The 25,572-nt window shown below is 36.8% G+C and overlaps 1 protein-coding gene across 1 annotated transcript in view; it reads right to left on the bottom strand.

The window, feature by feature from the left end:
• The window catches only part of LOC118908913 (lipoxygenase homology domain-containing protein 1), a 378,634-nt gene that overhangs the window by 45,097 nt on the left and 307,965 nt on the right, over window positions 1-25,572 (bottom strand). The window contains exon 25 of the mRNA XM_036878936.2: window positions 16,943-17,106. Coding sequence (XP_036734831.2) covers window positions 16,943-17,106 — 164 coding nt within the window. The remainder of the gene's footprint in view (window positions 1-16,942; window positions 17,107-25,572) is intronic.

Below are 25,572 nucleotides of genomic sequence, written 5' to 3'. Positions count from 1 at the left end.
CTTCTGATTCTTGGAGGAGACAGAGATTGATTGTACCTCAGTGAGCTCCACATCTTATAAGCCCCTGTTGATGTGGTTGGTGAGAAGATGTTTGAGGGCTATAATGGTTAATTTATGCATCAACTTGGCAGGCCATGGTACCCAGATACTTGGTCAAATGTTATTCTGGATGCATCTTTGAAGGTGTTTTTTGGATAGATTGTTGAATCACTGTGTTGTATACTTGAAACCAATATAATGTTTTATATCAACTGTACTTCAATTAAAAATACATATGTATACATATATATGTAAATTTAAATCGGTGGATTTTGAGTAAAGCAGATTGGCCTCCATCAACATGGGTGGGCCTCATCCAATCAGTTGAAGGCCTGAACAGAGTAAAGGGTGACCTCTCACAGCAAGAAGGAATTCTACAGCAGACTGCCTTTGGACTGAGACTGCAACACTGGCTCTTTGTTTGGTCTCTAGCTTGCTGGCTCTTCATGTAGATTTTGGGTTTGCATCTCCACAATTGCATGAATCAATTTCTCAAAATCTCTCTCTTTTTCCTCTCTCACTATATATATATATATATATATATACTTACAAATATTTCTATTTATATATAGTCATATATTTTCATGTATATGAATACATCCTACTGGTTCTGTTTCCCTGGAGAACCATGACTAATAAACTAATAACAGTGCACTATATCCATATATCTCTCAAAGTTAAGGGATAAGCTCCAATCCAAAAAAATGAACAGGCAAGTATCAGAAACACATGTACAATACATCATGGGTTTATACTTATGCAGTCAAAGGACTAAATGGACTTAGTGAGATGGCTGTGGCATTATTTTAGAAAGGTCTTTAGACATGTAAATAGTCATGATCACTTCTGAGTAAAAAGAAGAACAGAGCATTCTCAGTTCAGAACAGTTTGCTCTTTGAAGACAAGTGATAGCCTTCTGTCCTGTTCTTGGAGATTTGTTAGAATATCTTAGTCTCAGAATATGTAATTCCATAACCCAAAGGGCAATGTGATATAATGAAAGACTGGCAGAGTTTGACAGACCTGGATCCACAAAGGCATGCGCCACTGCTTTTTTCAAGTTAACTGTTCCTTGTAGCCTACATCAAAGTAGATGGAGAAAATTTAATTAGATGACATATTACAGCACTATAAACAAACTTGGCCTGTTGCAGCTGGTCAATAATTATCAATTTTGACACTTTATCATGCAGATAATAATGAGACTTCTCTGCTACCAAGCACCTGCTTCTTTTGTTCATTTTTCTCTCAAAAACCTAATTTTGTGGCATATCAGACTTTGAAGACAGGTAACTTAAATTGATGTACTCTAGCTATTTTGGGTACCATAGTCAGCTTTCAGTGACCTTATCAACAGGGTGACCTCCTCAGGGTGAGGAGAATTATCCATCTCTCCTCAAAGTACTAAATGTTCTTCTTCACCCATTATTGCAAAAACCTTTTTAAAATAAAGAATATTTTTAGTAAAAATACAGGTAAAGAAATTGAAGGGAATATACAAGCCATTCCTTAAGTTTCTATGATACCTACTGTTCTAATTCTATCTTCAAAACTATCACCAAATAAATTATAAGCCTGCTTAGATAAGTTATGAGCTCTTAAAGCACATATGTTCATATATAAAAGGTATAGAATTTTAGGAATTTGTCTGTGAAACAAATGTGGGGATGAAAAAATGTGAACTCTATTTGGAAGGTTAAACTAGTGCCATACAGCCAGCCAAAAAACAGTTACACATCTTTGCTAAGACGTAGCCAGGGAAAACTTGCGGAGAGATGGCTTTTGTATGTTTTAATCAGCCATACCTAAGATGAATGTCTATGGTTCTACACTGGGAGGATGTCCATGTTTAAACTGTCCAACTGATGCTATGTTGAGAAAAAACAAAACAAAAGCATTGCATTCATTACCTTCTTCCATTTTTGTATGAGACACAAGTGTTCTGCACAAGATAAGGATGGTCTCCAATCAGAGGAACCAGTGTTTGTCTTTAGCACCTAGCATATATCCTGGAGGCTGCTGGGAGCAATGCTTGCTGATGTTCCCATAAGGACCCATAATTTCAGATGCCTTATGTAATGGCAGGATTCTCTAACAGCCTGGAAATCATCAACAATATTCACTTGCCTTCTGTGGCACCTACAGGCATGAAAAAAATCTAGGAAGATGAAAAACATTTCCACTACATGACCATTCAGCTGGTGTCATTGCCAGGGACGTCATAACTAATGTAAGGGCCAAACACCAAGGGTCCAACCAGGTTGCTTGTAATTTTCCAGTTTTATAAACTCAGTCACTTTCTGAACAAATTTCAATTAAGTTGGCGCAGTTTCACAGCTATAATACACAATAGATAAAGCCATTCAGCATAAGAGGATTCAAGACAAAAGTGTGAAAGATGTCATCGGTTTTTTTCTTGTTTTGTTTTTGCTTTTTTCCATTTGGACTTTTATTTTTTCAGAGAAGTTTAAGGTTCACAGCAAAATTGAGTGGAAGGTATGAGATTTCCATCTAACCCTGCCCCACACATGCAGAGCCTTCCCCATTCTCAATACCCCCACCAGAGTGGTACGTTTACTGCAATTGATAAACCTACATGGACTTGTCACACTCACTTAACCCACAGTTTACATTATAGTTCACTCTCAGCATTGTATGTTCCATGGGTTTGGACAAATGTATAAGGACATTTGTATCCATTGTTATGATATCATACAGAGTATTTTAACTGATCTGTGCACTGACTATTCATTTCTTCCCACCACCCAAACTCTGGCAACTACTGATCTTTTTACTGTCGCTCTAGTTTTGCCTTTTCCAGAATGTCATATAGTTGGAATTGTATAGTATTCATTCATTAAGGACAATCTGAAAAGGCAACACACATATACAGATTTAAGGGTCCTCCATGTTTTTGGTGCTTGATAGCTCATTTACTTTCAGTGCTAAATAATTCATTTCCTGGATCTACCACAATTTATTTATCCATTCACCTCCTGAAGGGCATCTAGGTTGCTTTTAATTTTTGGCAATTATGGATAAAGCTGCTGTAAGTGTCCATGTGCAGTTTTTTTGTGTACACATAAGTTTTCAACTCCTTTGGGTAAATACTAAAGAGTGCAAATGCTGGAGTGTATGATAAGAGTATGTTTCATTTTGTAATAAACTGGTAAACTGTCTTTCAAAGTAGCTGTACCCTTTTGCATTCCCACAGGAGCAATGAATAAGAGTTCCTGTTTCTTCACGTCCTCACAAGCATTTGGTAATCATCAGCATTCCAAATTTTGGCCATTCTAATAGGTGTATAGTGAAATCCCATTGTTGTTTTAATTTGTATCTCCCTGATGACATAAAATGTGGGGCATCTTTTCATATGTTTATTTGCCATCTGTACATCTTCTTTGGTATGGTTTCTGTTAAGCCTTCAACCCATTTTTAAATTAGGTTATTTGTTTTCTTATTGTAAGTTTTGAGAGTTATGTATTTTGGATAACAGTCCTTTATAAGATGTCTTTTGCAAATATTTTCACCCAGTCTGTGGCTTGTCTTTTCATTCTCTTGACATTGTCTTTCACAGAGCAAAAGTTTTTAATTTTAATGAAGTCCAGTTTACCCATTATTTCTTTCATGGATCATGCCTTTGATGTTGTTTCTAAAAAGTCATCAACATACCCAGGATCGTCTAGCTTTTCTCCTGTTATCTTCAAGGAGTTTTATAGTTTAATATTTTACCTTTAGGGTTATGATCTGAGTTACTTTTTGTGAAAGGTGTAAGGTGTATGTCTAGATTCATTTTTTGCATCTGGATGTCCAGTTGTTCCAGCAGCATTTATTGAAAAGACTATCTCTGCTCCATTGTATTGTCTTCGCTCCTTTGTCAAAGATCAGTTCACTATATTTTTGTGGATCTATTTCTGGGTTCTCTATTCTGTTCTACTGATCTTTTTGTCACTTATCACCAATACCACACTCTCTCAATTGTTGTAGCTTTATAGTAAGTCTTGAAGTCAAGCAGTATCAGTCTTCTAACTTTATTCTTCTCTTTCAGTACTATGCTCCTCTTTCAACTCTTCACTGGTTTTATTTTATTTTTGTATGTCTATTGGAAAAGTTCAGAACACCATTTAACTCTGAGGCTAGAATACAGTGTCCAAAATTAAGGAAGAATGTCAAGGACAATAATCCTGCTGTATTATGGATATTTCATCTGAAGGATAGCTTAGCTTTAGAAATAAATAACAAGCTAGGCATGATACATGAATACATTTATTGACAATATTCAGAAGATGGTTAAGTGGTCTTGACAGAGAAAAATCAAAGATGCTTATAAAAATTCTCTATCCAGATGATATGAAATATTCTCAGTATCAAATATTTTGTTCAGTTTTCTCTCAATTTCCAGACATTGCCAATGTGCGTTGTTGATTCTGTCTTCTCAGTAATCTTCAAATGTCAATGAAGATCAGAATAATGTAAGCTTTTCACACCAGAATCATATGCTCCAAAGGTGAAACCAGAGTATCTCCATATTGAAGGCTTCACCTTATTTATTATGCTGTTTACATTTTTTAATATAACTGCTTAATTTTGATCTATTTGACCTGTCTTGAAATAAGAGTGATAGAGTAAAGTCCCCTATTATCAGTAGGTTTCCATCCAAACCCTTGCATCTCCTTGTGGTGCTTGCAGTTTTTGATGCATTGGTATTTATGACTGACTGTTTTACCTCGCTTGTGGAATGTAGCTTTTAACATTACAAAGTGTCTTTTTTTATCCTAATTTAATGCTTTTTTGCCTTAATGCTTTTTGTTGTCAGAATTACAGCTCTTGTTTTCTTACTGTCTTTTTGCCTGGTAAATCTTTGTCCACACTCTTTTGTGTTAGCCTTTCAAACCTGTGAATTTTAAGTGGTTCTTAATGACACTAATGTAATTACTCATGTGCTTTATTTTACATTACATGTACAGCCGTCTCAGATTCAGTTTCAAAACTACCACCAATGAAATGATTACTGTATATCTCACTAAGGTTGTACAGTCAAATTACTAGGTTTTAAAGTCAGTTGGAATAAATAGATCCTTGTCATGTGATTACATCACCTAGATAGGTTCATTTGTTTCATTTTCCTTTCACTTTTAGAGATTACTTTTTAAAATTACATAACATATTTATGTTTCCAAATCAAAGCTGCAAAACAACATTTATTCAAAGAAGTCTGGTTTCTCTTCCTGATGCCTTTCATCTAGCCCTTCCCTCCCACATTTGTAATCACTTATTATCTTATAGTTCATCCCTTAAATGTTTATTTGTACTCTAATAATATATATGTACATATATATAGATAAAGATATATTCATATAACAGCCCCTTTCTTAAATAAATGGTAGCATACATTTTTTTCTCAACTTTTTTCTCATTATATATCCTAGAAATCACTTCATAATAGTATATGGAAATAAACCTCACTCCTTTATACAGTAAGCAATTCTTCTAAGAACTCACTCAACATCCTTCCCTTAATAGCATTTGGGTGATGATACTGTGCAATTCCATTGTTTGTCATACATTTTTTTCTGGACCCTTAATTTTTTGGGGTCAGTCTTACAGTCATACGAGATCCACTGACTCACCAGGGCCAGGATAATATTCATGGTTCTTAGGAGATCTATCATAATCCCTGACATTATAGGGTAGTATTCATTATCTCATTTTTCTATTTTTCACTGATGATATCTAATTGTCCAATCGATAGTCCAAAATTCTGTCCATGTGTCTCTTTCTTGTCCTCTCCATGAGACAATAAGGAACATTTCAGGGAGAGTCCCAGTGCATGGATCACACTGATCCCCCAAGTAGCTATGAAAACTAGTTTAAAAACTGAACTCTGACAGACTATAAAATAAGCCACAGTTTTCAGTAGGATTTTTTTAAAATAACATTTTGTAGTCTTAACTCCTTGGCAAATACAAGAGATGTAGGGAATACTCGGCAAAAAGATAATGGCTACTGAGTTTCAGGTTGATAATTTTGTATTTGGGAAGCACAGAGAAAAATTAAGAGCTATGAACCCAAAGATGCAAAGTTTTTCTCTCCCTTGAGCTTAGTAAGCTACCTTGCTTTTATAGAATGACACTTCCAGCACATCATGATCTGAGCTAAAAGGTCCACTAGTCAAACAGCTATAAAAGATTTTGCTTTAGTCAGCTCCAAGAGAGAACTGGTGATCCTTTCTCTGGGCACCAAAATTTTTTTTATCCGTACTGCTTAATGGGGCACTAACTCATAAAATTTCTGGCAGCTTACTGCTTTCATGTATATGTGTCCTCTCTCTTCAATGGGATTGTTTCTTATAGTTCTATACCTATCAGAGGTCTTAGCACAATGCTGAAAACATAAACACTTGCTGAACTACATTGAAGTGGATAATATACTTTGAAAACTCTATCTTCAAAAAAGAAGAAATAATTTTGTCTTCCCAAGATTCTTCCTGAGAAACGGGATGAAACATTCTTTTCAGATTTTATTCTATCCTTCCTAAGAACTTTGATAGGGGTTTTCTGGTTTCCCTACTCCAAATGGATATTTGTATTTCTGCTTTTGTTTTTGACTTGGTATTTCTGATTTTGTTTTTGTTTTTTCCACATTAAAAAGCCTATATTCTTAAATGTCTAATACTTTCTATTGAACATCATGATTAAACAGTCTATTCATAATTTTAAAAGTGAATTCTTTTAATCATAGGTTGGTTTCATCTAAATCAGGACATACTAAAAATGCCATAGCTGTTGTTTAATATTGTCATAAAAGAAAACATAATAAATATTTTTCCAAGGCTATTTTACCTTTATTAGTTAGAAATTCTTTCCTGAATATGTCTTTTATTTCTTTTGTTACAATGTAGGCTATTTATTCTCTTCTCAGAGAAAATGGAGCATTATGGACTTATGTTTCTGAATATCTTATTTTCCCAAGTGGGTATTAAGCTTTTATACATTTTTAAATTTTGTATAGTATCTTTACCTTTTTAGTGATGATAGCTCTAAAAAAAATCTTTCAAAAAGGGAAAAATCTGCCTAGTCATATATATATTCCTAGTTGAGGTTTAGAGATGTAGAGAATTGGAAAGAGTGTTACTCTCACCTTTACAACAAAGAAAAATTGGACAAGCTGTAAATTAATGATTTTTCTTGAGAACTAGGTTTCAGGGTAAAAAAACGAATTCAAAATCTTGCGAGAGACAGGATTCTGCAAGGAAAAACAGGACCCAAATATTCGCCTATCTGGAGCAAAACCCAGTAGATCTCATATAAGTCAGTAAAATAATTCACCTAGAAATTCTCAACAAATTGCTAAAGGTCAGGTATAAATTATCGTAAGAGTTTGTACCTTATAGACTTTCCTCCAGGAACCCCACCTGGCAGGGTAGATTAGGGAGAACACTAAGAAATATTCCTTTCTGGTGCTGGCTAGGAGGAGAGACAGCAGTCACTGCTGAAACTCTGCCCAGGCTAACTGTCCCTACTTTCTTTTGGAAAAGATTCAATCTGCTGAGGGAAGAGCAACAAAAGAGTCACCTAGGGCACCAGTGGAATCCCACTGAAATGGAGGCAGAGAAACCTGAAGAAAATAAACCTCTGACCCTAGGGGAAGAACAGGAATACAAGCTAGACCCACTAAATCTGGGAAGGAGCAGGATCACAGGCCCAAGTTCACAGTGTTTGGCTGAGTGTTAATCAGAACATCAGATAACATACTTCTCCCTCACTCTCTCATCATCACATTAGTGAGTGTTCAGTAAAAATAACAGTGAAATACAGCTGGGAGAGCTGCAACAGAGAGATCAGAAGGGCCAAATCCAGACAGGGAGACTAAAATCAACTGCGAGCAAGCACCGAGGAAAGCTGGCAAATTAGGCTACATCCAAACAAAGGAAAGGAATATGAAGACTATAATACACTAAGTATAACCATAGCAACAACAGATGTTAATCCCAGCCCAACTACTGATTACATTAATATAGACTCCTACTAAATGCTGAACAGAGGAAGGTGTCCTTATCCCCAAGCATAAATAATTGACCTCAGTAAATTCTATTCTATTAAACATATGCAACTCCCATCAAAAAATTACAAGGCATGGGAATAGTCAAGAAAACTATAACCCAAAAAGACAAAACAATAATCAAAACCAGATTCAGATATGACACAGATGTTGAAATTATTAGACAAGGAATTTAACCTAACAAATATGTTAACATCTCTAATGGAAGATGCAGACAACATACAAGATGAGATAGAACAATTAGCACTATAAGAAATAACTAAATTCTAGAAATCAAAAACATAGTAACAGAAATGAAAAATCCCTTTGACAACTTCATTAGTAGATTCAATATAGCCAATGGAGGGAAAAAAAAACAATAATGAATTTTGGATAGGGTAATGGAGACACAAAGGCAAAAAAAAAATGGAAAAAATAGAGCATCCAACAGCTGGACAATGTCAAATAGTCATAGATGCACAATTGGAATCCCAGAAAGAGAAGAAAGAGAACAGGGCCTGAGAGATATTTCAAAAGTTAATAGCTAAATTTTTCAAAATTAGATGCAGAAGCTAAATCACAGATTGAAAAAGCTCACTGAGCAGGGTAAATACTAAAACATACAATCAAACCCACACACTCACACACAAAGACACCATACTTAGGCACATAATATTCAAAGAGCTATAAATCAATGATAAAAAGCAAAATCTTGAAGGCAGCCAGAGATAAAAGACACATTGTTGACAGTAGAAAGGATAAGAATTACAGCAGATTTCTTGTCATAATATATGCAAGCAAGCAGACAATGGAGCAGCATCTTGCTAAAAGAAATTATCCTGGTTGGTAATCAAGATTCCTATACCCAGTGAAAATATTTAAAAATGGAGAAATAAAGACTTTCTCAGACAAGAAGAACTGAGTGAATTCATCGCTAACAGACATACTCAACAAGCAATGTTGAAGGGAGTCTTTCAAACTGAAGGATTATGACATAGGCTAGAAACTTTGATCTACACAGAGAAATGAAGAATGTCAGAAAAAGAATAAAGGTAAAACAAAATGTTATTTTTCTCTTATGTTTAATTCTTTAAAAGATAACTCACTATGTTTAAGGCAAAATCAGTAGTTATTATATGTTGTATTTTTACATATATTCAAAAGTGAAATGTATGATAACTATGGTACAAGAGATGGGAGGTAGAAATTAGGACTATTCTGTCCTAAGATCCTTACATTCCATGTGAACTGATACAATATTATTTATACTCAGATTAATTTAAAATGGATATTATAGGACATGGGACAACCACTAAGAAGTTAAAAAAAATAGTATGAATAATGTCTATAGTGGAATTAAAACTATTCATTTTAAAAGTTCAATTTAATCCAGAAAAGGGGATAAAAGGAAAGAACAAATTGAATACAAAACTAGCATGATGGCAGATTTTATTCCAATCATATAATCACTTCAAATATGAATGGTCTAAGTTAAAAGACAGAAATTACCAAGTAGAATAAAGAAGCAAGACTGGATGATATGCTGTCTACAAGAAACTCATTTTAATTAGAAAGATATATACATTATAAATATCTATAAATTTAACTAAAAAATTTTTGGCATGGTACCTGGCAAAGAATATCTCAACAAATGCTTTTGAATAAATACATTTGGGATATATTTGAAAAATGTGAAATTTCTTTCTTTTTTTTAAAACTAAGTTATTACCAAATTTATAAAGTGTTAAAATCACTTTATAGCCTTCCGATATTTTACTTTTATATTACAGTAGCAAATAATATCACCAAGGTCTTCCTGAATTTCATTAAAAAAACATTTTCCTAATCAACAATATAACCTCAAAGTACGTAGAGACATTTATTTTCATAACCCTATTATTTATAGATTTTGCTAATGTAGGGAAAACCAAACCCAAAACATGCCAAAAAAATAATTGTATGTAAAATGTTAATCACTTTTGCTATCATAGATCTATAGAAGAGATATACAAAATATTGTACACCTAAGGTTGTATATGTTAAGAGTAGATGAGGGTAAAAATAGGAGATAATATAGATATCCAAGTATATGTGATATTGTCAAGCCAGGATAAGCACAATTTTATAATTTACTTCCTTAAATGACAACCAGAATGATGAAGAATTTTTCATATACATATATATACATATATATATGAAATAATCATATATATATGATTAAAATATTCAAGAAATAAACCACTTTAAATCCATGCAACTCAACACACAGTAAGAAATCCAATGCGCCCAAAATAAATCATGTGAGCATGATGACCTTTTTCCTCTGTTGTCTTATGCCTGAAAGTTGATGGAGCTGTAAGCCCAATCTATTAATTGGCCTAATCTGCATGATATAATTTGTGTTTTGATAACCGAATTACAGGAAACAGAACCACAATGCTAAAGAAATGCAGTGAGTTTAGTTGCCTCTTAAAAATCACCACAACACAATATTATACAATAAAAACCACAAGATTTATGGAAGAAATGAGGTTGGGGAACAACACTTGCAAACTCTGTAAGTGACATAAAAAAAGACAGGAACATAATAATGAGCAAGTTTTATACATGTTGATAGTTAAGAAATACATAAATACTACAATAAATGTGTGAGTAACCTTGAAAAGACATGAAATTTACTTGTGGAAGAAGTGTTAGGAATTGCAGCCTGTGAGTTATTGTCAAGTAGTGGGAAAAGTGTTATGGGAAACTGGAAGGAAACTATTAATATCAGATGTGGATAGATGTGAGCTACAATGAAGGCAGTGTGCTGGTAGTTGATAGTTGCATGATGCGTGTGTGTGTGTGTGGTTTCTATACTCACATACCTGGTGCAGCTAGGTAGAGTTTTCTCCATTAACCTAGTGTTCCTTGTGAATGAAAAGAAAATGTACATAATAAGCAAATGTGAAAGTCCAATTATACTTAAATTATTCCTTAATATATCAATCACACTGAAACAAATTCACATTTTCAAAACTAGTGTTATAGCCCAACTCATTATACTTCATTTCTATCTTAGCATTTGTTTTTACATCTATTTCTTATCCTAATTTTTAGTCTCAAAGATTATGAAGAGGTGCCCTCCTTTAGCAAACCTATTCCTCCAACTCTACTCTTGATAGTAGTAAAATCAATGAATCCCTTTGTCTTCTAAGGAATCTGACTCTAACACTTATGCCATCTCTCTCAGCAATTTTATGTGCAACAATGTCTGTCCATTACCATCTTCTCCTCCCAACTCAAAAATGGACCATTTTTTAGTCCTTGGAGAGTCCTGCTGTTGTGTCCTCTATCAAACCAATGGTTTCTCTCTTCAATTAATAAACTTGAGGGCAAAATGGCTCCATATCTAAGCCACTGTTTCTCTCCATAGCATTATAGACTCTTTCATTCCCTATAATGTTGCTCAATAAGACCAGTACAACAGCTCTGTTGAAAGACACTAACATCCTCCTTGTTGGCAAATCCATCCATCCTCTTCCCATTTTCATCTTCCTTTCTTTGAAGCATCTAATTGTTGGTCCCTGTTCTAGTTTCCTAGGACTGCCATAACAAAGTACCACAAACTGGGTGGCTCAAAACACCACAAGTATGTCCTCTCACCATTGTGGAGGCTAGACATCTGAAATCAAGGTATTGGCAAGGCTAGGCTCCCTCTGAGACTGGACAGAGTCCTTCCTCGCCTCTTTCTTCCTCTTAGCTTCCCTGGTATCCCTACAGCTGCATCTCTCCAGTCTGCCTGTCATCTGTTCTCCCATGTGTCTCCTCTCCTCTTTTATCAGTCATATTGGATCAAGGGCTGGCCCTCCTCCAGGATGACCTCATGTTAACTTGCATCGTAATTACTTCAGCAAAGACCCTATTTCCAAATAAGGTCACATTCACAGATACCCAGGATCTCAACATTTTGGGGGGAAACACACCCATAAAGTCACCTATTCCTTCTTGAAACTCGTTTGTCCATTTTCTCTCCATATACAATAAAAATATTTTTAAATTTCTGATTTGCTATTATGTGTCCTCCTCCTCTGTGCTAAACATTTCACGTTGACTTTGTGTATCCCACATAATACACACAACTGTCTTAAATAGGTGCGATTGTTATTGCCCATTTTACAGAACATAAAACTTTGAGCAACTGCTCACAAATACACAGCTGGTCAAAAAGCTAGGATTTAAATGTAGGAGATCTGACACCAGCACCCACACATGTAACTGCAATCACCTGCCCAATAATTCCTTCACCAGCAACCCAGGATAACAACTGATGAGATAGTTAGGACCTCACTGCTTATCCCAGAAAACATGGCTTATGTAGAGTTATGGGAGAAGATCCCAGAGTGTAAGAGATTTAGCAGAGAGTGGGAAAAGATAGAGGTGAAGCCACAGGGGTAAACTAGGACTTCAAAAGAATTGCAAAGAGGGGAAGAAGAAAAGTCAGTAATTTAAGAGTAGAGCAAGGGTCATTTTTAGAAAAGAGAAGACATAAGTATGTTGGTAGACTGAAGGCAAGTTATTAGAGCCATCATAAAGAGGTAAGAAAGAATATAAGAGGAAGGCTGATGGAACATAACCTTAAAAGATGGACAAGGATGTGATCAAGACTGCAAATACAGGTGTTGGTTTTGAAAAGAAGAGACACCATTTCACCAGTTAAAGAGAGAAGGGTTAGAGAAAGGTATTTTTGCTTTGTTTCAGCTTTACTAAATATCCAACATCCAGCTCAGAGGAAATATCAGTAAAAACCCTTTCTCTTTTCTTTCCACAAAGGTTTCTGGCTTCTTAAGGAGTGGGTCATCCATATTCTTTCAGTAATCCTCCAATAAATAAAAAACGGTTGCTCTCTGAGGCCAGTAATCATTTGTTTTAGTATTTAGCCCTTCTGAGAAAAACAGTCCTTCTGAAAAGTGTTTATCCATTTTCTGTAATTTATTCTGTCTTGAGGTTTTGGTTTCTATAGTTTATCCTGCATTTAAGCAGAGCAACTTCACTGGCTTTTCTCAATAAGAATTCATATTTGAAATTTTGGTGGTTCAAATGTAGAGGTCATTAAAAAGTACTTCAACTTCTGCGACTGAGAAAAAAGATTAAGTAGAACTGTCCCTGGGATCTGCCATCTACAGGAAGGACAACCGTGAGCAGGGCGGTGCACAGCCTAAGTCCTAAACTGCCAAGTGGAGTCAGTGTGAAATCTGACCGAACTCTAAGCTTCAAGTCCACCAAAGAAAGAGAGAGAGGAGAGAAGGAGATAAGGAAGGTGGATGGAGAGGAGGAAGAGAGAAGGAAAAGAAACATGTAGAAAAGAAAGACATACAAAGTTGTGCCGAAATCAAATGATATGCTGGCATCCGTTTAGCTAGTGGCTTGTAATTTGTAGATCCACATGGACATCTAACTTTATAAACACTGAAACGCCTAAGATAAATGTTCCTGCTGTTACATGTGCACTCATGGCCTTGCTCCAGCCCTGCCAACTTAGTCTTGGCTCCGTTTCTTCCTCCTACTCCAGCCTCCAGACACGTTTCTGCACAGAACCCCACCCCCGCCGCCCCGTGCCAGCAACAGCCACCTACCAACCAGCTGCCACACTGCCTCCCGGCCCTCATTCATCTGAAGAATTATCTTCAATCCCACCCCAGCAGGAAGACTACCCCAATATGTGGGCAGGGTGACAAGAGTTAGCCTCAGGAGCATGAAGACAAGAATGTTTCATTCTTTATACAAAGCATTTTACTTTTTAACCCTTTCAACCTATACAATAACATTATAAGGTATTATTGTACCCATTTTACAAGGGAGGAAATTAATGTTTAGAAATGTTAAGTGTTTTATTCATATAACTTTAGATCATAAAGGTCAGAGTTGGAACTCAAATATAGGTCTTCTAAGTCCTGCTGATATAAATTGCTCTTAAAAAGACAAAATGTATTATGCATTCTATTCTAGGAACAAAAGGGACATTCAAATGATTGTGCAAGTACCCTATGAGCTTATAATAAATATTAAACCTATTCATCTACAAAATTAATTGACTCCATGCAATAGCAAACTAGAAGCAGGAAACTACCTTCTAGGAGTAAATGGCTTAGCCAACTAACTTTGCCCAAGCAATAGAGAGTACTATTTAATGTTTCAATTTGCAGAAATGAAATAAAAAGTTCAAATCTCTGGGCAGGTTTATAAGTAAATAATAACCATATAAGAAACATGGGATGCCCTATATGACACCCTCAAGGTGCAAATAAATGATCACAAGGGAAATTCAACAACAACCCAAGAGAAAGCAACAAATATTAAACAAATTTCAGCTAAGTTATTTTCATTAAACTTTCATGCTTTCGAAAGATATACATGAGTCTCTGGTCTATGTCAATCAATGGATAAGATTCAGGAGTGAGCAACTGCATGAGCTCTAGGCCCTGTGGTCTAGGAAATCCTCTCTGCCTATGCTCTTGAAACTTTTTGCTGTAATGGACTCTTTGCTCTGATTCTTGTCTTAGTCATTTTTTGAGGATGTCTCATTTCCTTTAGCCTGGCTCTCAGTGACGTTTTAGGTGTTCCTGGAGGGCTGACTCTGTAATATATGAAGAGTAGCTTCCAAAATTATTACGAAGCCTAACATAACTTTAAAAACTATTCTTTGAAGCTAGAATCCTCTTCTACTCCCTCAGACAAAGAAAAACTGAGAAAATTCATCACTATTAGAAGTACCCAACAAGAAATACTAAAGGGAATCCTTCAGGCTGAATTGAAAGGACACTAAAAGTAATTCAAATCCATATCATCAAGAAAGTTAAAAAACAATCCACAAAATGGGAGAAAACGTTTATAAATCATATATGTAATAAGAGACTCATCCAGAATATATAGAAGTCTTAAATTCATTAGTAAAAAGATAAATAGTGCAATTAAAAATGAGCAAAGGATTTGAATAGACATTTCTCCTATGAAGATATACAAATACCCAATGAGCACATGAAAAGATGTTCAGTGTAATTATTCATTAAGAAAATGCATATCAAAATCACAATAGTACATCAATTCACAACTAGTAGGATGGCTAGAATCAAAAGACAATAACAAATTTCTGTGAGAAGGGAGAGAATTAGGAACCATCAACACTGCTCTGAGAATGTAAGAATAGTTCAGCCTCTTTGCAAAACAGTTTGGCAGTTCCTCAAAATGTTAAACATAGAGTTGCCATATGATAGAGTTATTTTATTTCTACCTACAAGAAATTATTTGTCCACATAAAAATGTATATATGAATGATGTTCATAGCATTATTCATAATAATTATTTTCATAACTGAAGAAATAATTCAGATGTCTATCAACTGCCAAATGGATAAATAAAATGTCATATATACATGCAATGGAATATTGCTTAGCCATAGTAAATGAAATACTGATTCATGCTACAACATGGATTAACCTGAAAACATTATGTCAAGTTAAAAAAAAATGCCATACACAAAAAGCACTCTATTTTGTACAATTCCATTTATGTGAAATATCCAGAAAAGGCAAATCTTTGGAAATAGAAAGCAAATGACTGGTTTCCTAAGGCTGGGCATGAGGTCAGTAGCTGCTAAAGGGCAGGGCTTTCTTTTTGGAATGATGAAAATGTTCTACGATTAGAGTGTGGTGAGGGTTGTATAGCTAAACATCATGAATTCCGCACTTCAAATGGATGAATGTTGTGGTATGTGAACTATAACTTGATAAAACTCTATGAACAAAAAGGTAAGAAGTGAATATAACTTTCACAAATCCACAGTTACATACTAAAACTTGCTAAGAGGTAGTAAAAAACTTTAAAAAATAATAAACACTATGTATGGCAGACATATATACAATGATCTGGGGGGTTTGTAGTGATGATTCAGTAACAAAATTTATCAGTTGCTTACCATGTTCTGCCAGGCCCTGTGCTATAAATGACACACGTTTACAAAATACTTTGTCAGAATGGATCAAGAGTAATCCCATTTCTTGGACTTTGTCATAATGAAATTAGGTGGCTTTGGTTAGAAAAAAGATGAAACTAAGGTAAAAAATATGTTCATTAAAGCAGTACTTATAATAGTAAAATCTAGAAGCCATTTAAATGTTCAACAATAGCAAAGAGTTTCATTTATGAAATGGTAAATTTCATATACTCAATATTAAATCAATACAAATCATAATTAGGAAGTCTACATAGCTCCTTGCATAAATAAGGGGCTACACAATTGCTTATGCACTACAGTATTAATAGCAAACATGTATTGAGCATTTCAGGCACAGCACTGCACACTTTATATGGATTAATTCATTTAATCCTCATGATACCCCTTCAGATAAGGGTTAGTGAGGCACATAGAAGTTATGTGACTTGTCGAGGGCACCACGCTAATAAGAGTTGAAGTCAGTGTTTCACACTCAGCCACATGACTCCTTAGACCATGTCTCAGCTAGGCTGCTCCACCATCCAGTCCTAGCACCAGACTCCATAGATATGGACAAGGACTAGAAAAGATATTCCAAAATGGAAATATTTCCTTGGGGGCAGGATTAGGAGTAAATTTTTCCATTCTAATTGTTAAGTTTTCTAAAGTTCATATACTTTGCTGCCTTTGTACAAATAGACATGGGGAAGAAACAAGAATCTTATATTCCTATTCTTTCCCAACTCCCTTAGGATCAAAGATTTCCTGTTTTTACCCAAGAAAATGTAATGCAAATGCAATACCAAAAGAAACAAACAATTCTCTATTCTGTCTCAGGGAATATATATCATAATATATCTTAGCAAACAAGTAATAGCATATCAGTTTTACCTTGAATGTATCTTCAGTGTTTGGGTTAAACAGCTGGTGTTTCCCAGATCCCAAAATAATAGGACCTAAACATCCTGCTTCTCCATAGACATAAAGGGATACTGTTGCCGTGGTGCCAGCATTTTCAAGATCCCCAGTGACTACAGTCACTTTCCAATCTCCTTCTGCAAGGGAAAAAGGAAATCAGTGTGAAATTGTGGAGGAAAACCATATTAATATTAGGAAATGAAGAGTTCTACTTAATCTACTTAGTTCTGAAATGAGTAATTTGTGAAATGGAAGTATTAAAGTAACTGCTAATCATGGGCTCCCCTTTGGAAGCTAGCATGTGGAAAAGTTCTGGATATATTATAGCACTTTAATTACAAAGCAAATAAGCCATAAGCTTTTCAGGATAGCACATAGTTTGGGCAAAAATGCTGAGTGGGAGGCATTTAGGTATTAAGTGTTTGGCTGGAAAAATTAGAGTTTATTTAGGCATCACTGTCAAATGTTTAGGTGAGGATGATGCAGGCATACCTGCCTCAAAAGCATTTTCTGCACTAGGGAATAGCTTTGTCCAGCTGTGGCTAGGAACACAGTTGGGTGATCCTAGTAGGATCATGGTAAGGATGCAAAAGACCTAAAAACAAAGCAAAAAGAGCTAACCATTTCCCCCCCGCCAAAAAACCCTGCTGGAATCCCTAAGGGCTGGAATGCACCAACACGTAAGGAGTAAAATGTGTATGTAGGGCCTTGTGAGAGAGAAGCTGAAGAAAAGATGCATTAGAAATAGGGAAAGGCCAGTCCCGTAAGCAGATCGCATCATCGCGCTCCTGCTCCGGGTGATGCTGGAAGCCCAGGAAGGTTAAGACAAACGGAGCATGACAGAAAATGTCTTTTTAAAGATCTGACTTGTTTGTGATTGGTTTAGTTGGGAAGACAAACTGAAACAATATTTATTTTATCATTTTGTGCACTTTGGCAAACTACACCACCAATCCTGACGCCATGAAAGCCCTCCCACTGGGCCCAGCTGGAGTCCCACGCACTATGGAAGCACTGGCCCAAGGAGGCTGTGCAGGGCGAGCACCTCCCTCCACTCGTCCCAGGTTATCCCCGGGTTGCAGAGGCAATCTGAAGATGGCTTTATTGTTATTTTCAAAGCCTCCATAAACACATTCTGCCTTATGAGTATTTATTACATTTTCATAATGCAAGACGCACCACAGTACCTGTCCCCCAAGTTCTTATTAACTCCTCCTTGGATGTTATTTTCCTTGTTAATACATAATGCTGCTCTCTCCATTCCCCACCATCAGTATATCCTTAAAGTGCATTTGAATATCTCTAATTGGTTGAATAAAACTTGCATCAAGTAAATTTTGCATAATGTTGCATTTGATAATAAGGAGGGGCCTTAAGCATCCCTACCAAAATGCCGAAGGAGGCACAGAACTCACGGGCGACGAAGGGGAGCACATCCCTACTTCCACCCTGTAGCGAGTTGGCTTTGAGCAATTTCATTTCATGTAGGAAAATGGGAAACATGCAAATTTCAAACTATAATCCCACTGAGAGTCCTATCATTATACTAATTCTTAAAGAAAGGCTTTCACATGCACTTTGATGCATAATTCAAGAAGTTAAAGAATCTCTTCCCTTTCTTTATTATGTCTTCTTTCCTTATCTCATCCTTATCTCCTTCTCCTGCCTTAGGGACCTGCCCTAGCATTTCTGTGTCATGCTATCATGGGGAGAGGGACAGGAATGAGTTTGCACGTGGGCTTGGATCCTGTTTTCTAAGCAACAAATAGCAATGAGCCATCGATTTATATAAGACTCCCAATTTCTGCCCTTTCGGAATTATGTCTCCAGGCATGCACCCACTAGTCTCTAAGTACCAGGTTTATTTAAAATACGCAACCTGGACAGACCGGGCATATCCTGCTATGTCAGATTGCATTATGTAAAGATGTCCTCACTGATATCACCCAACCCACCTGTTCTTTTGCAATGTGACTATTTCACTGCTTTATTAAGAGGTGGAGTCTATTTCCCCTCCCTTTGAGTCTGGGCAGCCCTTGACCAACAAATGCAGCAAAAGTGACATTCTGGGGCTCTGGAGTCTAAGATTGGCCTGCCTCTGTTAGAATACTCTCTTCTGGACACTCCCTCTCAAACCCCAGGAGCTGTGCTGTGACAACCCAGGGCACGTGGAAAGGCCTCATGTAGTTGAGTTTCCCATCTCCTCTGCTGGCAGAATGGGTGAGCCATTGTGGAAATCACTAGCCATGTCTTCAGATGTCTGCAGCTGCAGTTCTACCTGATTAAAGTCACAAGAGGATCCAGGCAAAAATCACCCAGCTGAGACATGTCAACCCACTGAAAGGGGAAACAAAATAATAAATTATTGTTTAGAGCCACTAAGTTTAGGGGCAGTTTCTTGTGCAGCAATAGAAAGCTGCAACAGCTGCTCAAAGCATTTCACAGATAAGAGCTCTCTATTCTCTTTACTTATAAATACCATCAGTGTTTTTTACCAGATCTTTCTATTAGCATGTATGCCAGGGGGTTTGACTGAGACATCTATTTCATATCCCAGGTAAACAAAAACCTAGATTGTGGGCCTGCTGTTAACTTTTCCTTTCCAAAGTTTTCTTATTAATTGTAGGTTTATTTTCAGGAAGACACAAGTGAAAATATTTTGGTGAACAAAGTCCCTATAGCTAGTGAAGTTCAGTAGCCCTTCCTTAGGTTTTAGCATCTTAACTTTACCTTATTCTGTGCATTCTGTTACAGGGGCTACAGGCATTTGACTTTGTAGCTCAGAAAATCGACCCTATTGTTGAATATAGCAACATCTGTGTCTGGACACATTTTCAGTTCCTTAGCAACTACCCACTGAATACTCAAAGAAATGTAGGGAAGATGCATGTAAATTAAGCTCTTTCCATGTAATTGTTAGTTCAATATACCAAGGAAAAATATTCTCAAAGTTGCCTGCCTTAAGTCACCACAATGCACAGTAAAAGCTATGGGACAGGCATGCTTTGCCTGATGACGCACCAGCCAGCAAGCACATTCCCAGTGACTCTCACCTCAGCAGAGCAAGGCACAGCAAGATGCAGCAAGAGTGACAAGACCGAAGGCACCCCTGCAGACTGCAACCTCCCACTGCTCTGATTGCAATCAGGGCTAGACTGGGACAGCCAACAAACAATTCCACTATGCATGGAATGTTTGCTCAGCTCTAGTGGGCAGAGAGGTTGAGCATGGTGGCAGAGAAAGATGGAGGACTGCCAGCTACTCAGAGGAGAAAGACCTCAAGTCAACCAGCTCAGCCCCCTTCCCCAGAGCCCTGTGAGGGTCCCTCAGGCTATAGATGGTTAATCCAAAAATGCCTTCCCTCCATATTCCCTTTACTTCTTGAGAGAGGTCAGTGTAAATAAGACTTTCTCCCTCTTTACATCCATGGCGATATTTTAACATTAGCTATAAATTGGCATGTCTGCCAAATGCGTCATTCAACTGTGTTCATGATACTGATACACGCTGCCCCCAGAACCCCTGCAGGGCAGCCTCTGGTCTCACTGAAGTTCCTCTCCACAGCCACTTGCCCTGAACCATCCTTCAGTTATCCTGAGGGCCCCTTCACACCTCCAGGACTTTGCTTGAAACCCCTTTGTCAGCAGGTGTCTACCTCTACCTCTCTTCTGCTCTCCCAACTACATCTTCATGCTCAGCTCAAAGGTCACAAAGAAGCATTTCCAGACAACCTTCCAGTAACTAGTATGAAATGTTCTCCATGCCCCTGTTGGATCCTGTGCACATTTCAACCTTTACATAGTAAATCTGCCATCTCTCTGTGCTCACGCACCCCCATCTACAAACCCCAGATTGTAAGCCTCTTGAACTGGGTGGTTAAGGTTTGTTTTAATGCCTCTGTATCCCCACTGCCTAGGATACTTGGCACATAGTAGCCTCTTGAAAAACGAATGAGTGAATGATTCATAAATGTTCTGGGATCTGTTAAGAAGTATTTTGAAAAGTAAAATAAAAACTATATGTGGAGGAAGGATATTCAAGGTGTTATTAAGAATGTTTCAGCACAATATAACTATTTCTCATTAAAAAACAAGTCCCTCTAATGATGTGTCATTAGTGTTATTTTTTTTACAAAGGACAAGGACACCATTATTTGCCTCATAATTGGTCTTGTTATTAGAACAAAGATAATAGAAACAATATTGACCTTGTATCACCCAAATTTTGAAGGGTATGTAAATACATTCCAATGAGATTTGGCAACAATACTGTAAACAAGACAAATTATTACTTTATTCTAATTCTTGATAATTTTGTTTCCAAACAATTCTGTGTATAAAAACTCACAAATCCCTCAAAATACAACCTCATAAAAGGATCAGGAGATTTTTTGGATTTTTTTCACTACTTTACAAATATTTTTATTCTTCCAAGAAACAAATATCATCAATCCCATTGTACATGTAAAGCAGAGAAATTATGTGCTACCACAGGAGTTAGGAAATTTTGATGCAGAATTAGAAACAGTCATGCTTCCTAGGATAAAGTGGTTTCAAATAATGCTCTATTTTCTCCTATTGAAATCCAGAAAACCATCATAAAACACTATCAGAAATAAATCTATTATATATTTTTATATTGATATTGGTTTTGCCATTTCTAAGATTCTACCTTTTATTGTTGTGTGATGTGGTAGAGCACACCCCAATTTCCAAGGCTGAATAGGAAGGAACCAGCAATAGAGAGAGCTGATGGCATGTTGCCTGCTGCAGTCCAAATGCCTGTACGATAGCAGTTTGGCCAGATGCTCAGGACCAGCAATACGTTACATTACAAGGGAAAATAAAATCTAAAAATTAACATTGATTAGGTACATAAGATGTACCATGTCCTGTTTAGGTGGTTTATAGATATTAGCTAATCCTTACAGCAACCCTGATAGTTTCTATTATTGTCTCCATTTTATAAGTGATTTCCCCAGGCCATGCAGTAAATGAGTGGTACAGTCAAGATTTAAAATCTCAACTGTGCCAGGATGCTCAGTAGGCCCCATACATGTAGGAGCTTGTCATGTATCATATTAAGGCAGGATGACAATTGTTCAGTGCAATTTACCTTAAAGCTCCTGTATCTGTTTAGTACAGTCAACTCCACTTTGAATGTTGATCCTTGGCAGGGGGAATAGCATGAGAGCTAAATAGGTTCCTGAAGGATGCCCCACGTTCACTGTGACCGTTCTCAACCTGGATTCCAGATTCTCACCAATGGTATTTTCACCTTGTGCTTATTCCAAATTGCCCTCAAGTTTATCCTTCATACTTGCTGCCAAATCTCCTACATGCCCTTCACCTCTAACAATCGCCCACCTTACCTTAGCTAACACAGGAACTTTAACTTGTCTCTCTTTATTTGCTAGCAATTCTCAAGTACTTCTTGCTCCAACCTCCAAGCAATTTACTAGGTATAAAACTCCCTTCAGAATCACATCACATCACATCACTGTGTGCCAGTCATTAGGACAGCAACTCACGATCCTCAATATATTTAGAATTCAAGTCTTTACCTACCGTCTACTGATTCTACTGCTATAGTTATTTATTGCTGTCTAGTAAGCCATCCTAAAACTTAATGACTTAAAACAACAATAACTATTTATTTTGCCAACGAACCCACAATTTACAACAGACTTGGCAGAGAAGGATCATCTCTGCTCCACACAGCATCAGCTGGGGTGGCCCAAGAGCTGACAGAGGCATCTGCTTCCAAGATGGCTCTCAGGTGACTGCCAGGTTGGTGCTGGCTGCTGGCTGGAAGTGCAGCCAGGGCTCAGGACAACAGCCTTGTGCCTCTCCATGTAGACCTCTCCTTGTGCTCTGGGCTTCCTCATAGCCTGGCAGCTGGGTTCCATGGACAAACAGCCTCAGAGAGAGACAGCCAGGCAGATGCAGTGTCACCTTTTATGACCTACTAGAGTTCAGCAGAAATGCTGCAGACTATTAGCCAACACAGACTCAAAGGTCTTCCCAGGCTGATTCCGCCTTATGATGGGGGTTGACAAGATTCTAGAAAAGCACACTGAGCAGGAAATGTTAGTTAGACATTTTTAGCAGATACAGTCCACCATACCTACCTTTCCAGACCTGCCCCTCCCAGTGCTCCTCAGCAACCTTTTCCAAGAGAATCACCATTCTCCAGGCCAGTGATTCTCATTTGGTGATGGTTCCGGGGACATTTTTCCGGTCCTAACTGGTAGGTGAGTGTTATTAGCATCTAGTGGGAAGAGGCCAGGGATCCTATGATGTACTTGACAGTCTTCTACAACATAGAATTATCCAGCCCCAAATGTCACTAGTCTCAAGGCTGAAAAACCTTACCTCAGACTACGTAAGAACCATTTGACTAATTCTATTTCACTACAAACCATACTAGGCTTTCTGTGAATTATTTCTAAACACAAATTGGTTGAGAGTAGGCTCTTCGTGGAGATTTATCTGCATAGATGTTGGGTATTCAGAAGATGCTGAAATCATTGTATTACTGTTTAGTCTCAAATCCATTCCATTCAATTACTCTGTTGAAATACAGGTATCTTGTCTCAGTGAGGGAAAGATGAGAACCTTAATTATGTTTAGCTGAATCTAATAATTAAATTTCAGTTTCTTTCCTAGAACAGACACTATTTGGGGAGTGAGGTCAGTTAAACATGTATAGAAAATAGAATAGAGAGGACAGAGAAAATATTTTAATAATCTTTACCACAGGTAATCCAAGTTGCTAATAATCATGCTACAAAGAGTTGGCATTGCCTGTAAATAAACAAGTGCTCCAAAAATGTTATAGTTCCTCAAGTCAGAAACCCTTGAGAGCATGTAGGAAGCTGAGTCATTTAGAGTGAAGCTGTTTTATATAATGGTGAAGAACTGAATTCCAACACCAGTTCTTTCACTTACTAACTGCTTGACTTAAGACAAGTTTCTGATACTTCTGAGCTAGTTTCCTGGGATGATATTTTTAAAGTCCTCTCACTAGATTCTGAATAAATTGCAAAAATAAAAAACTCCCAAACTTTTTAGTACATTATTTCATTCCCAAGAAAGAAAAACCCCTTATTAAATAATAATAATAATAAACTGAGTGGTGAGTGGTCAGCAATCCAGAAGGCTGGAGTGGTGCCTGGGATAACTGTCAATGCCCCAGTGCAGAAGAGTGGAGGCTGTGGCCCCCAAAGGATGGAGCTGGGCCATGACTCCCAAAGTGATCCAAAAGGAGGTACACCCTTAGTGAGAGGCTGGGCTCCAAATAACTGTCAGCAAAGGAAGCTTAGCAGAGACCCAATTCATCTCTGCAAAGGTTCTGGGTGAAAAAAGATTAATGAGGATAATAACAGTGACAATAATAATCTCCCTTGAGAGTTAAAGACATCTTTTCCTTGAATCTAGAGTAAGCTTGAAAGCTAAATATCTAAAAATAAGTTAGAAAAATAACCCAATGAAATAAATCCAAAGATGTAGACAATATATGCACATATATAAACACACACATTTTTAGTGACTGGGGGCAATTAGAAGAAGTTCCTTTAAAGCAAGAGCAGTACAGACTCTGGAGCCAAACCATTTGGATTCAAGTTCCAAACCTGCTATTTGCCACCTATGTGACTTTAGGAAAGTTGAAATAAAAAGTTATGTGTCCTTTAGTTTTGTTACCTGTTAAGTGGAATACTGATACTTTCTATCTCATGGGTTATTGTGAGAATCTAAAACACTTAGCCCCTACATAGCAAATTTTCTGTGTTCACTATGAATGTTACCATTACTGCTTCTGTTCCACATTGTACTAGGGACCTAGATAGCATCTTAGGATAAGAAAAGGTGTGTCATTTTTCACATATAATATGGCTGCCTTTGCAAATCATTCAAAAAGCATCTTAAGAAAATTATTGGAATTAAATTAATTTAAATGCATTATTATAGAATTAATATAAATATATTAGAATTAAGAGGGTTTATGAAGAAAACAATTCCTGATTCAAAAACTTATATTCACCCCTATGTTTACTGCCACATTATTTACAATAGCTAAGATATGGAAGCAACCAAAGTGCCCGTCAATAGATGAATGGATAAAGAAGATGTGGTATATACACACAATGGAATATTATTCAGCTACAAAAAAGAAAGAAATCCTGCCATTTGCAACAACACAGATGGACCTAGAGGGTATTATTCTAACTGAAATAAGTTGAGAGGAGAAAGATCCCACAATAATTGAAATCAAAGAACAAAATAAAAAATGAACAAAACAGCAATAGACTCAGAAACTGAGAGGTGACTTGTGATTACCAAGGGGTAGGGGTTGGGATGGATAGGTCGAGAGAATGAGAAGGATAAAGGGGAACAAAAATTCTCAATCATAATATAAGTTTATCTGGGGATGGCAGTACAGCATGGAGAATATAGCCAATGATTCTGTAACATCTTCCTATGTTAGCAGATAGTAACTGCACTAATGGGAGTGAGGACTTAGTAATATGAGAAACTATTGAACCACTGTGTTGTATACTTGAAACCAATATAAGCCTGAATATAACTATACTTTAATTTAAA

The sequence above is a fragment of the Manis pentadactyla genome, chromosome 3 (assembly GCF_030020395.1).
Source record: "Manis pentadactyla isolate mManPen7 chromosome 3, mManPen7.hap1, whole genome shotgun sequence".
Classification (NCBI taxonomy): domain Eukaryota; kingdom Metazoa; phylum Chordata; class Mammalia; order Pholidota; family Manidae; genus Manis; species Manis pentadactyla.
Note: the sequence above shows the minus strand (reverse complement) of the source record. Positions and strands in the feature narration are given on the sequence as shown.